Source organism: Myxine glutinosa, chromosome 6, assembly GCF_964187855.1.
Source record: "Myxine glutinosa chromosome 6, kmMyxGlut1.1, whole genome shotgun sequence".
NCBI classification, from domain to species: Eukaryota; Metazoa; Chordata; class Myxini; order Myxiniformes; family Myxinidae; genus Myxine; species Myxine glutinosa.
Genome location: NC_136266.1, coordinates 132,650,653 through 132,665,652, shown reverse-complemented (window position 1 = coordinate 132,665,652; position 15,000 = coordinate 132,650,653). Strand labels below are relative to the sequence as shown.

Sequence of the window (15,000 nt, the reverse complement as noted above, 5' to 3'; positions counted from 1 at the left end):
AGGGAATAATGAATGGAGCCAAATACAGGCAAATCTTCAAAGATAACCTGCTTCAGACTGCAAAATACTTTAGACTGCAGCAAAGATTTATGTTCCAACAGGACAATAACCCCAAGCAAACAGCCAAAGCAACACTGGAATGGCTTCAGAACAAGAACATGAAAGTCCTTGACTGGCCCATCCAAAGCCCAGACTTGAATCCCATTGAGCATTTTGGAAAGACTTCAAGATTGCTCTTCACCGACACTTCCCATTGAACTGGACAGAGCTTGGGCAAATATGCAAGGACAAATGGAAAAACTCCCCAAATCCAGATGTCCAAAGTTCATACAGACCTACCCAAGAAGACTCAAAGCTGTAATCACTGCCAAAGACGCTACTTCGAAGTATTGCCTCAGGAGATGGAATACTTGTGTAAATTGGTCATCTCTGTGTTTCATTTTTAATTATTTTGTAATTAATTATTTTGTAAAAATTTCCAAAAAACATTATTCCACTTTGACACTACTGAAGAGCTCAGTGACTTTCAACGTGGCACCGTCATAGGATGCCACCTTTCCAACAAGTTAGTTCATCGAATTTCTGCCCTGCTAGAGCCGCCCCGGTAAACTGTAAGTGCTGTTGTTGTGCAATGGAAACGTCTTGGAGCAACAACAGCTCAGCAGCGAAGTGGTAGGCCACACAAGCTCACAGAACGGGACTGCCGAGTGCTGAAGCACGTAGCACGTAGCACGTAAAAATCATCTGTCCTCAGTTGCAACACTCTCTACCGAGTTCCAAACTGCCTCTGAATGTCAGCACAACAACTGTTTGTCGGAAGCTTCATGAAATGGGTTTCCATGGCCGATCAGCCACATACAAGCCTAACATCACCATGCGCAATGCCAAGCGTCAGCTGGAGTGGTGTAAAGCTCGCCGCCGTTGGACTCTGGAGCAGTGGAAACGCGTTCTTTGGAATGATGAATCATGCATACCACCATGCCTGGTGGTATGCACACACTCCTCCAAGCTGTCTAGCCAGGGTTGAAATCTAGACCCGGCTATAAACTGTCATCCCGGTGCTTTACAGGCAGGGTGATTCATCAATGGCTGTGCCGTCTCTCGGATGGACCTTAAACTGGTGTCCGGGCTGCTGGCATTAGTGGCCGTTAAAGATCCCTTCGCGTTTTTTGTAAGGAGTAAGGTTAGGTTGTGTACGTTGAGAACATCACATTGCTTTGCAGGCTAGGAAACTCTCAAATTTAATCTTCCTTTTGGTTGGGAGGGTTTTTGCAGTTTTTATAAAAAATATATCTGGAGTTGAAGGTTAATGAGCATGGTCTGAGTTTTGCCTTTTAAGAACTAAGCTATGCTGACAATTAAAAAGGGAAGTGGAATTTCATCCGATCCTTGCATATTATTGGAAGATTGCAAACATAAATGCCCTCAATTTTCTTGTGTGAATATTTGCTCATTAATTGCTTTGCGGGAAACCATACCGAAAATTACTACATGTGATTCAAACTTTTGTTTTGCACCCTGGGGTGCATGAAAAATGCACCATTAAGAGCAGATGGAACTTTGCTGAGTTTCCCATTAAATTCTGTGGAGACTGATAGCCGATGCTGATCGTGTTTATTACTTTAGTGTGTGCATGATTTGCTGTGAAACACTTTTTAAGCATGCCTTGCTCAGCCGATCGTGGACCAATGATTTCTGGAGATGACTTCTTCCACTTAAATTGCTTAGGAATGCGGCAAACGTACCATACACAACCTAATTGGTGCATTTTATATTTTTCATCATAAGGATCTAAAATGGAAAATTTGGTGAGGATGAAATCTACTTGTTTTCAATTTTTGAAATGTGAATTTGGTTTCGCCTTGGTGAACTAGATTCGTTTCCCTTTGGTGAAGAAGATGCACGTATGTTTTGCTGCATTACCTCAGATGTTTCTATTTATTTATTTTTCCAAGGATTTCATCTTCTATCATGTGAAAGGACAATTCTAAATATGAGAGATCAAAGTGACTCCCTGTTGAGAGCAACTGCTCTTCATAAAGAATGCTTTTGTGGTTAAATAATGTAAGTAGGTCAGGCACAGATGCAGGAAGTGAAAAGTGTTGGGTGCTTGAAATACTGGGTTTGAGGGATGGGGGACGGAATGGGGTGAGAGGACCCAGGTTATTTTCACCCACCCAACTCATCCACAATGTTTTGTTATAAACCGTCCACAACTTTTTGAAATGTTGTGCTAATATAATTTTTTGCCATATCTCTCAATTGTGAGGAATCGCTTTACTTCACTTTAATCACTTCTAGTATTCGCATCCAGATCTTCACCAAAATGTAAACTATTTGTTCTTACCTCTCCACTAAGTTTAATCTGAATCCATCCATTACTTTTTAAGATATCCTGCTCACAGATAGACAGACAAACAGAGGGGTGACAACCTATCCTTCTCCACCTTCAGTGGCAGAGGCAATGATACATTACTACGACTCCCACTACTACTTTAATGGCCCCAATGATTTCCACCTTATGAGCTCGGATGCGGAACGTTTTTGGCTGAAGTCTTTCAAGAACCATCTCGCCATGTCTGTCATTCGAATGAAGAAGGCAGGAATTTGAAATTTAGCCAGGGTGCTCGCTTTAACTCCTCTCCTACTCTTCACAAAGCAAATTGTGGGATCTTTAACATTCCCCAATTGATTCTAGCAAAAGGGATGCCCAATTTAACCTCAATCTGAAGGACGACACACACATGGGTGCCTCCCCCTGCCTGTTGAATGAGTTATTAATCCCAGTTTCTTGTAATATTAGTTATTTATGTCATTAATCCCAGCTTCTTGTGGGGGAAGTTTGGCTCACGTCTTTTCATGAAACAGTTAGCCAGGCCTGACATTCGAATGGAACTGTTTGGGCCAGGAATTTGAAACTTGGCCAGACTGCTGCCAATAGCTCGCCTGCTCTTTGTGAAACATCCACTAGGTAAAGCTGGCAGATGGGACATCCAGATTAACGTCCAACCGAGGTATGAGACTTTCTGACCCACCATCATGCTTGTCAATCACCAATCTGACAGTTTATAGACGTATCGGGAATCGAACCCAGACTGGGTGGCTCAAAGGAGAGTGCGCTCCCTCCGCACCATCCCATCGGACTTTTGAAAAGGAGGCACGATAACTTGAAATTGTAGTCGAGATGTGACGATGTCCTATTCTTATTCGCATGTGGGAAATTGGTGGCGTAAAAAGCACTGCTCTCATTCTTGGCTTGTCCCCAATTTTGCTTCTTGCATTATTGTTTTGCTTCAAACCCATTTTGGAACCTGAAACCTGGCACTTGCACGATTGTGTCTCTTTGCTATCGAATAACAAATGCATTTTATTGATACCAAGTGAGCTATGTGCTTTAATGGCGTTAAATCTTATTTTGATGTACATGCAGTACCTCATTAGTTTTTTTTTTTTTAATACCTTTTAACCAGACTTTGTGGTGTAATGGTTAGAGCCTCCGCTCCGAGTCTTGGAGATCGGCGGTTCGAGCCCTGGCCTAGTCAAAGACTTAAAAAATGGTATGTGCTGCTTGCTTGACGCTCAGTATTTAAAAGGAAAAAGCACCGACAAACAAACATAAATTGGCAATACTAGCCCAGGCTTTGATTGGAAATCATTCCAATCTTTGATTGGAAAATGGCCTGCTCCTGCGTTGAAGCTCCTTGTAAAATGAACTCATATTTTGGGATGACCCGATTAATTGACAAGCCTGGATTGTTGAGAGATTTTCCTCGTGCTCCATTAGCAAATTGTTGCCAAAACTGTATGTTTCCTTCTGGCCTTCATTGTCACTCACATTAATGACTTCATGGTGCTTTGGCATGAACTTTTGTCGACCCTTCCAAGTGGGATAATAACATGGAAGGCAGATTGCATGTATTTGTGGCCAATAGCCAATTTGACCATATGTGCTGAATGCATTTGTTGTTTTTATTTTTGTTAGCCAAATGCCCTCAGAGGGAGGAAAATGTTGAAAGGCGCAGTAAAGCTGTGGTGGGATATGTAGTTGGGAGGTTAGGCGTTAATTTATTGAGAAAATGGTGGGTGTATTAGCTTAATTTAAATTAATTAATTTTAAATTAATAATTATTTAATTTTAAGTAATTTTTAATATAATTTAATATTTTTAATTTAATGAATCATTTTAATTCGTTCTTAATAAAAAAAGAATTAATTAATTTAGCTCTTACACGAGCCTCGACTTTGTATACAAAAATATAATTTATCCATGACTATATATCTTATGAGACATTTTGCTTCTCTTAAAGTTTCCTTTCACATACCTTGCCTTTGAGAGCTTACCAAGTATAACAATTGGTCAGGGCAGAAAGTGGTGTCGGTGTGAATGATGCACCTGGTTTGTGGAATGTTTTGCACTTGAAATATTCATGCTGACAGCTCGGAGAAACGCAACCAGGAACGTTCTGTAAGTAAAGTCGCACGCATTGATTGATGACTTCGTATTTTTTTTTTCATGGAGTATTGTTGTTACTTAAGTGATCATAAGGCAATGTGTGGGTTTTGTGAAACGAAAATGATAACATTCTGCAATTGCGGGGATCATTTGCGATGCTCATGATTTTGCATTTTCTTGTTGTGACCACCAGGTTTCAGCTTGGGGTGGTTACGTGTTTATCATCAACCTCATTCCACTGCACGTGTTCGTGCTGCTCGTGTGTCAGAGGTTCAGCTCACATGTCCACATTGGTGTGTACTTTTTGGTGTAATGAGCGCAAGCAGGTTGAAAACGTCAATCGGCTCACAAGTGGATATGTTGGTGTTTCGTGTCTGCCCAGTAGATGGGAAGAAAAAAAAAACCTTTTAATTTATTTATTTATTTATTTATTTATTTATTTGTGGTCCCAATAAAATCTTCCATTCGGTGCTCACCATTTGTAGAACCTCTTGGGGTTGCTGCTGTGATGAGAGGAGCAAGGGTCATAATGATGCTAGGAGGTCAAACCTTCACTCGCGCCTATAACGGTGAAATTGACGATTGGGAGGGGACTGACCCAAAGCTATCTTCTTAAATGAAGGGGTTAGATTTTTGACCATATGGAAAGTTTGTAAACATTATTGTATGACAAGAACATTGCTCTATTTTATGATTCAAACTATTTTGGAGTAAACTAAAATATATATATATATATAAAGACAACTGTGCTGGAGATGAATCAGCATTGCCAGTGTCCCATGACCTTTCCAGAGCCTTGGTGCTTCCAAAGCAATCTCTTGGCAAGGGTTATGGTGAGTCGTTTGCCATTGTCTTTCCAACAGCGAGTCAGGGATGGAATTTGTGAATTTTTCATGGTACCGGAGACGGCTCTCCTATATTCTCCGCAAAAAACACTGTTGAAGCCAGTTTGTAGCTGGGTCAGGTTTTGATACCAGGCTAGACAGCTCAAACATGAGTGGACATACGCTATCCTGACATCAAGAAATCATCAGAATATATTGAGGGGGAAATTCTTTGATTATTTGAGGTAAATTTGTTGAACACAAATAATTTTGCATATGGAAATGTCACCCAATGTGCGTTTATAAAATAAAATTATATATATATATATATATATATATGACGAGAATAGAACCATGTTCCACACCTTGAGTTCAAGAGATAACAAGATTTAATGATGAACCAATATCACAGCGCTGTGGAGGGTGTAAGAGTCATACCATTCACAATTGAACAGCATGGCCACATACACTCCTGAGTTCCTTACAGAAAGAACTTCCTTATATACTTGCAGAGTGTGATAAAAATCTCTGCTAATTTTGGCAAGTTTCAGCAGTATAATACACAATGGGGGAAACGTTGACCAGTACCCCCACCCTTGTCCTATCTTCTTTGGCATGAGCAAAGGGCAAGATGCGGGAGGGAGAAAGAGCACCGTGACATTCTCAAAACTTATCTTCCATGTTGGCTTTTGGTCAAGGACAGACAGACGCGTTTTCACTAGGGGGTCTAACGGAGCAAGCGGTTTCACTATCTTTCTACATTTTTTGGCACAGTTGGAAAATATAGCATAGTTAAAAAGCAAGAGGGAACATAGTAAGCTTAATCCTTTTCACAAAGCAACCATTATTAAATGCAAACCACAATTGCATAAGGCACAATAAAAGGCATGATCTCGACATTCCCCCATTTGGTCTCTACGAGACTACGTATCACAGAGACCAGGCCACATCGGCTTTATTTGCAAAGCAAAAGAGTATAGTGTTATATGTGGCCACATCGGGCTTTATTGAGTGTTGTATGTGTGTCCTCCAAGGGCATGCCACGCACATAAAGTACCTTGCATGCATGTTTGAAAGGTGTGTCATGTTGTGCGTGTTTGGAACATGAAGGCTCAGAACATGAAAGTCCATTAACGTTTCGGATCCACAACGAAGGCGTCTGGTCCAGATGAGGTTCTGCCCCGCCAGGGGGCCAACAACCTCCCCTGCGGAACTTGCTCCCCCCACCCTTTGCAGATGCGGTCCTTGCAGATCTTCGAAGTTAATCAACGATCATGCCCATGAGATCTCTCATGTGCTGCTGTTCTGGGGAATACATAATGTTGTCAGTATCTTGTGTCTCATGTTCCTGGTCAGGGTACAGAGCGTTAAAATCCGAATCACTTGAAGCAAAGAGATCCGAAACATTTGAAGCAAAGAGAGGGACTTCCTTTATGTCAAAGTCTCCCATGGACGCCTGGTCGGCTTGCGGGTCTAGGATATCCATGTCGGGTCCCTCGACTGCCAGACCCAGCGTCGCAATCAGATCCATAGTTGGGTCGGAAGGGGGTGTACAGCTGTGAGCTTGTAATACATAAGAGGCGTTAGCCAGTACACGCAAGGGGTTTACCACACAAGTATCACAGCCATCACAAACATCAATACAGGCATCAGCCAGTTCCCACAAGGGATTTTCAACACAAGTATCACAGTCATCACAAAAATCAATACAATCTTCTGACGCGCCGGTCACATCTGCCTTGTTGTAGGACCCATTCAGGTCGACGGCCTCTGTGGTCAAGATCATGGTCTTCCGACGGCGGTTTCTTCATCGTCCATCCTGAAAAATACTTTCTTACACACACCATGATCAAATTCCTAGCCCCCCGTCCCACCAATTGGCATTTAGTTACCTTATCTCTCAGATGGTTGGCTTATTCATAGCCGCATTTCCTGTGTCGTGTCTGGAAATTCAAATGCCATATTTACTTTCACCAATTTCCGAAAATACCTTCCTTTTAATCATCTTCCCTACATCTAATAATACATGATTTACCAACCATTTCCCCCCCAACCATAATCGGTCAATGGAAATAATCGGTATTCTCCCCTTCAAAATTTCACTGTTATCCTATCAATACCTGGACATTTTTTTCCCTTCTTTCCTAGATATGCGAATTTCACACCAGTATAAACCCACTGGAAAAATTATCTGAAAAATAACGAAATCGTCTCCAAGTTCTCTAGCTAATCTCCATCCGCAATCACCAACTTTACCCTCCTGTGCATTTTGCCTTAGGTTTTAGAACCTAGAGTCTACCAAAACAACAACAACTAGCCTCCCAAAGCCATTTCCCTGCAAGAGCGGGGGTTAGCCTTGCGGTCCCCATGACAATTTTCTTCATTTTGCTCTATCACCTCCCTTTGAGCAATAATTCAATTGATGTGATTCCCACATACCTGGTGGAGTTTGTTCACCTGGTCTGCAGAGCCGTGATCCAATCTTCACCAGCCCCCAATCACCTCCTCGATTGGGGTCATTCTGCATGTAGCAATCTAACACAACGTTTTTAAACTTTACATTCATTGGTCCCCCCAGTGCAAGCCAACCCCTTGTATCACCTTCTTATCTCAAAAACAACAGTCCATAACTAACCACTTTCCTTTATTTCCTGTCTTTTCCATTAACATTTTACAACCTTTTCCTCTACTTCCTCAACAATTCCTAACAAAGTCACCTGTCATTGACAAATAATCCATCTGAGTCGACTTTCCAATCCAATCATCTTTGCACTTTCCACGACCTTCTTCACACTTCCTCCCAAACCTTTCCTTCAGACACAACCTACATGAGTTATGAATACAATTTCCCCTTTCAGGCGCGTGTCTAGCCACTCACAAAGTGTCCACAAGACAACGTCACCATATTTCACACCTCGGACCAGCCTGGGGTCCATCGAGAGATGCATCCTAATGTTAATCAGCTCTCGAGAGCTCAATTTTGAACAGGGGTAAAACCAGCAATACTCAATTCTGCCAAGCAAGAGGCCAGAGCAGTATCACCCCTCTTCCCTCTGCCCACCATAACTGGCAGACAGACAATGGCGAGCCACAAGCCCCAACCCTACAAGGCTCCAGCTCCCATCCAAAGGACACAAACTCCCTCAGACTGGCATAATCTCTTTGCCAGCTTATGTACGAACCAAGATTGCAAACAAATAGTTTTCCAAACAAAACTCAGTTGTCACCCTATTGCACCATATTGGCAGAATTCACTTCAGCTCTCTACCACTCTTGTGTCGAGTGGTCCCCAAAATGACATTGCACGAACCCTTTCAATACCTGTTTAAACCTACTGCCATTTAACGACGCTTCCCAGACGACGGTTCCCCATACACTATTCTGGCACAAAATTGTTGCATCCCACAGATGCCACGATTATTTGAACAAACTCATTTTCCTAATCCACCTTTTCAATTTTCATTTCAATTTAAAGTTAATCCAATGTCCTCTAATACCTCTCTTAGCATCCCATGCACCTGTTGCAGACACCTGTTTTAGCCTCTGGCCCAATAGCTGCCCAATAAACAAATAATAAAAAGAAAATAACCTGATCTATTTATTTAAATAGACCTAATTCTCATGTTGGTCAATTTTTTCACCCACTGTGACTCTCGCGTCAATCCTGCCATTCCCAACCACATTTCCAGCGAGGATGACGTCACTATTTCACACCTTTCCTTCCTTGAACAGCGGGAGTCCTCCATGAGATGCATTCCGATGTAAATCACTTCAAAGTACCCGAATAGCCCTCCCTGGAATCGCACCTTTAACATTACCGGCACCGCCCTTTCTTGGTTCAAATCTTACCTCTGACAGACACAAATCCACTGCTCAACTCTATCCTGACGGACTGCATCACTGAAATAAATCCTGGCTTCAAATCAACTTTCTCAAACTTAACTATGATAAATCTGAAATAATCGCATCATCTTCCTTCGAACTCAGAGCACACCGACCAGTATACATCAAACATTGGATTCATATTTCCACAGACCTCCACCACTCTGTTAAATCCTAAACATGCCCAATGGGCAATCCCCTCTGCTCAGGGCTGCAAAATGCTGGATTCTAACCTTCCCAAACACAGCTCTTGTCCGCCAGGCTGCAAATTCAAAGCATTTTCAGTCCCCCTTTTTCCCATACACTAGCCAGTGTAAGTCAGCCAAACATAAACAGAGGTTCCAGCGAGCTGTGACCTCCATAACTCTAAACAACTCCACTGGCACTTTTTAAAACAAACTTTCCCAGTCACTTACTAAAATAAAGTGCAGCTCTTGTCCGTAGATATACGTTAACCAAGATTACATGAGACTTGACAACAATAGTACTGCCCCGTGGAGCAAGGCATCAGAGACAACTCCCCTCCACCTTGACTTACCCCAGGTAGAATTTGGCTACCTACAGAGAAAGTACCTGCACAACACATTTACAAACCAATTCGTCCCCTCGTATTAGGGGACATCACAAATGTTCCACCACAATTCACAGCAGGTGACCACCCACCTGCCTTCTGTCGAAGTCCAGTTCAATTTTCTGAGTTTCCATTCACAGACAGACAGACAGACGAACCCCCAACGTACTAACAGGATGGTCTCACAGAGGCCATTCCATTCAAATCTGTAGGCTGCCACGATTCTTCCCGCCAGGACACACCATCATAGTCACCATAGTCACACGACATGTCAGCAGACACAGTGAATGACATTCGACACCATAACAGACACCGCAGACACTGCTCCTCCTTGATCCATATCTGCAGACGCAGTCAGACACACCCAGTCGGACAGACAGACTGGCTCCTCATTACAACTGCAAACATCCGAAATGACAACAGCTAACACCAAATATTTATTGTCCCCCTTTCAGGGAAGTCAAATCAACCACCATTAAAGCACAAAACAGAAAACGACCATATACTCAGAGTATATACCATATACTCAGAGTGAGACCCGAAAATCAAGCAGACAGACCGACAATCGAACCTGTCTTTCGACGCTGCCGAACGACAAGTCTGCAGACACTGAGGGAGTGACATTCGACCCCCAGTAGACACCGCGGACACCGCTTTGGTCCGCACCTGCAACTCCATCACGCGCCTCCAACTTCTTTTTCGGCGCATCGATCAACACAAATGTACCGACGCATCTTATATTCTACACATTGCTATCCAACCTTTCGCCACAGTCCCATTACAAACAATGTATCTCTCGCGGCATGCATGGCGGGAATCACACTCGCATTGCACCAACATGGAATTCGAGCACATTCCATAGTTGCGAAAATATTGTGCTGGACAAGACATTATTATCATCGACTTGCGCTTTCACACGCATGGCAAAGTCCACGGATGTACAAAGTCGAAGTGCCCTCTCCCTTAATTGATCCACACTGCACCTCGGCACACATCCTCAGATAATTAAATACATGTTTTAATCCAAGCGTGCATCCTCGCACCCGATCCACCATCACCTTCCAACCACCGCAGGTGCACCTGAACTCCATGGCACACCCGCAACTCCCTCAAAATCAGTGTTCAAAGACATGACTCCATGGACAGCCAGAAAGCCAGACAAATACGGACACACACACACAGAGATAGACACAGGTGGGTTATCGCCTGCATTCTGTACAAATTCCATGTTCCTGTCCATAAGTTGGCCCATCAAGTGTAACCCCTTTCACGAAACCTTTTCTGAGGGTCAAATGTAACAGACAGCCAAGACGGACCGGCAAATAGGCAGGGGCAAACCCCGAGGCCCCAGACACCATCACCACACACATACCCCGCATCACATAGGAGTATCAATGAGCCGGACAGCAAATGCCATATGTCTTCGTCCCAAATCGAGGGCAAATTTTCACAATGGCAAACAATTAATATATTGTCCACATTCATCTTGGTCACCCCAACCCATCCTGGCTCTCCCCAAGAGCTCCGTGTCCGGACAGACAGACAGATAAACAGACCGGGTGAAACCATAACCATCCATCCTTCCGATTGGACTCACGCCAGCATCACATGTCATTCTTGCCTTCATTCAACGCATTCTGCCATCCCAAGTCGGCCAAATACAAGCCCCGGCCATGCCGTTGAATAAACACCCAGTCGGTTGACAGCCTATCATTTTTGACTTTTACTCCCATTCTCCCTTGCTACATCTGGAGAGCCGTTAATGTGGGGATGTAATTGAACACTTGTTTTAAAGCCCTGTCTACACATGCTCTCCATAACATACTCATTATTCCCTGCCAATTTTCCCCAGCAGACTGAGTCCCACATGGCATCTCAAAATCTAAACTGATACCTTTTATTTCTTCCTAAATGTACTCAATTAATTTTTCACCTTCACAACATATAAATAATGTCATTCCAAAGTACTCATCCGGATTGCCCAACGCCTGCAGGCAATTTGGGGAACCCCTTGTCAATCAATGACACACATCAATGACACACACACAATAAACACAAATTCACGCTGCTATGACAGATCATTCATTCCCTTATACACACATACCATGTGACTGACCCTTCATTTTCCATACAATACAGTATAAATTCATGCACACTCATGCACACTCCAATCCTACCTACCTGTGAACTTACCTGGCCCCTTGCTGTGATGTGAGCCTATCCATCCCTTGGTTTCTACCTGGATTTCTTTCTTCCTGTGCTTTATCTGCTTCTTCCTCTGCTCTTGAAGTCTCAGCACTTCTCCTGCCTTTCTCCTATCTGGTACCTGCGCTTTTCTGATTCCAGTTTAATTTATCCTTCTCCAAAAATCACATAAACATTTCCTATTTCCACATATAAGAAATAACCAATATCTCCCTTGAGATACAAAACAAAACGCTTCCAACTCTAGCATCCCAAAGTCTTCCTTGGAAGCATGCTCGACAATGCAGCACCGCTTCCACTCAGCACACAACATACATGTGCTCACTCCAACACATCACTTCAAGCTACCTCATCACTCGCATTGTTCACACACACGAATGCGTCCCCTGCTTGTGCACAGCATGGTCCGCATTCCTGTCTCGATTCTGTCCCACCTCGCTGTTCCCCGCGAGGCAGCTACTCCGTTGCCCCGGTAACCTGCCTGCATGTCTCGGCTCGCGTGTTCACAGCTGGATTCCACACACCTCGTACATTATAATCCTCTCTGTTTTATTTCTCCAGATCTAACCTCATCTCTTGTCCAGAAAGAGCTAATACTTGACCTACCTATAGCATATTGTCAGAACTCCTTCCTTTGGGTAAAAACTGCACCGGATGTGCATGCCTTAAATCCTGAGACAGGACAAAGAAGGCCTTGAGGGGGGGGGGGGGGGGGGGTTTATCAGATACACACATCCAGTGCGTAGCTTAACTTAAAATACTCATCGTCCTACCTTCCTTGGGCTAGTCCCTCCAGCGGGTCGAAGATCGGGCCGCCCCCCGATCTGTAATACCCTTCTCTTATCACAGTACTCACGCCGGAGTATTCTTAACACCAATATCTATTACCCATTCTTATCCTTATTCTTCCATATCCTTATAAAGGTGCAACCAGCCGCATCTTACCTGGCTCATTTTAATCCTTTATTCGCCTGACTCGGCCACCCGAATGCGTCGAATACACGCACTCCGTCTCCAGAACTCAAATCATCCTAGTTTTTACTTCAGATTGAGTATTACTCCGACATACCTTAATCTCCCTTAAGATATTTAATTAACGTGCACGGAACATTTTCCCGTCCATGCGCCCAGGCGGTCGCTCCCAGCGCACGGCAGCACGACCCCCATTTGCAAGAAGCAGCTCGTGATGCGTACAAGGCGCAAGGAAGCGCCCCGAGGCCATCCACCGAAAAATCCTGCCTTTTAGTTTACCGCGCCGATATTTCCCTAATCCGGTCCTCCCGCGGCGCTAACTCACGATCAATGCTTGTATAGCGCTTCTAACTTGTCTAACTTATCACCCATGCCAGGGCTTTCCTAAAGGGGTTCTCCCTTCTTAACTTAGCTTAACACTTATCCTGGCCATCCTCCTTGGGTCCCCTCCGTTAGTCCGCAGCCAATACTTTCTCTGGTTACTATCAACCCCATCAACTCCATCTTGTCTCTAGACTGCCCTGCCTGGGAAGTTCTTGGCTTTACCAAGAAGTCCCCCCTTTTGCTAACTGACCCCCATTTCTTGGTTCATCAATAGACAACTTGTTACCCGAGCCAAATAGGCCTGTACTTACACACCAGATTTAAATTTGTTCGTGATCCAAGCACGGAACGACGAAATGGAAGACAGACAGCCTGAGTGAGTGAACGGAGCTCAATTTGGAAAGACCCCTCAGTATGAAAACTCACGTTAATCGAATCAGTGCTGGCCAGCCTCTCCGCTGAGTCCCCACAGGGTCTGCCTCCCAAATATCGCTCAGTCGGATCCCACTTCTGACACCAAAATGACGAGAATAGAACCATGTTCCACACCTTGAGTTCAAGAGATAACAAGATTTAATGATGAACCAATATCACAGCGCTGTGGAGGGTGTAAGAGTCATACCATTCACAATTGAACAGCATGGCCACATACACTCCTGAGTTCCTTACAGAAAGAACTTCCTTATATACTTGCAGAGTGTGATAAAAATCTCCGCTAATTTTGGCAAGTTTCAGCAGTATAATACACAATGGGGGAAACGTTGACCAGTACCCCCACCCTTGTCCTATCTTCTTTGGCATGAGCAAAGGGCAAGATGCGGGAGGGAGAAAGAGCACCGTGACATTCTCAAAACTTATCTTCCATGTTGGCTTTTGGTCAAGGACAGACAGACGCGTTTTCACTAGGGGGTCTAACGGAGCAAGCGGTTTCACTATCTTTCTACATTTTTTGGCACAGTTGGAAAATATAGCATAGTTAAAAAGCAAGAGGGAACATAGTAAGCTTAATCCTTTTCACAAAGCAACCATTATTAAATGCAAACCACAATTACATAAGGCACAATAAAAGGCATGATCTCGACATATATATATATATATATATATATATATATATATATATATATATATATATATATATATATATATATATATATATATATATATATATATATATATATATATATAATTATATATATATATAGTCATGTGAAAAAGTAAGTACACCCCATGTAAAGTTTTGACTTTTTCAACATATTTCAACATACAGCTATTTGATCTTCATTTCAACAATATTGAGAGATAAAGGTGATATAATATAACAAATATCATGAAACATTTACATTTTGTAGTCCATTGTATAATTTAAATAAACATAAATGCAAATTTCGCATGTGGAAAAAGTAAGTACACCCCTACATTTATCACTACTTCAAATACCTAAAATTAGAATCAGGTGCACCAGCTCAGGTGCAAATGATTATAACATCGTTGGAGAGGATCTTGGAGGAACCTGTCTTATTTAAACCTCAGACATTTAGTTTGGTTTGCTCTTTGTTGTTGAAGTGTGTGGTGTCACCATGCCTAGATCAAAAGAGCTCTCTGATGCCTTTAGAAGGAAGGTTACAGATGCCTACGAGTATGGGAAGGGATTTAAAAAGATCTCCAAACAATTTGAAATCAATCATTCGACTGTCTGGAAGATCATCTACAAGTGGAGAAGATTCCATACAACTGCCAACTTGCTCAGGCCAGGCCGCCCCAGCAAGTTC

The 15,000-nt window shown here is 43.1% G+C and overlaps 1 protein-coding gene across 2 annotated transcripts in view; it reads left to right on the top strand.

Moving 5' to 3' along the window:
- Positions 1 to 15,000, top strand: part of LOC137430317 (dolichyl-diphosphooligosaccharide--protein glycosyltransferase subunit STT3B) — a 90,980-nt gene that overhangs the window by 37,399 nt on the left and 38,581 nt on the right. For both annotated transcript variants that reach the window (XM_068121099.2, XM_068121100.2), the window contains one exon: positions 4,647 to 4,746. In XM_068121099.2, the coding sequence (XP_067977200.2) occupies positions 4,647 to 4,746 (100 nt within the window). The remainder of the gene's footprint in view (positions 1 to 4,646; positions 4,747 to 15,000) is intronic.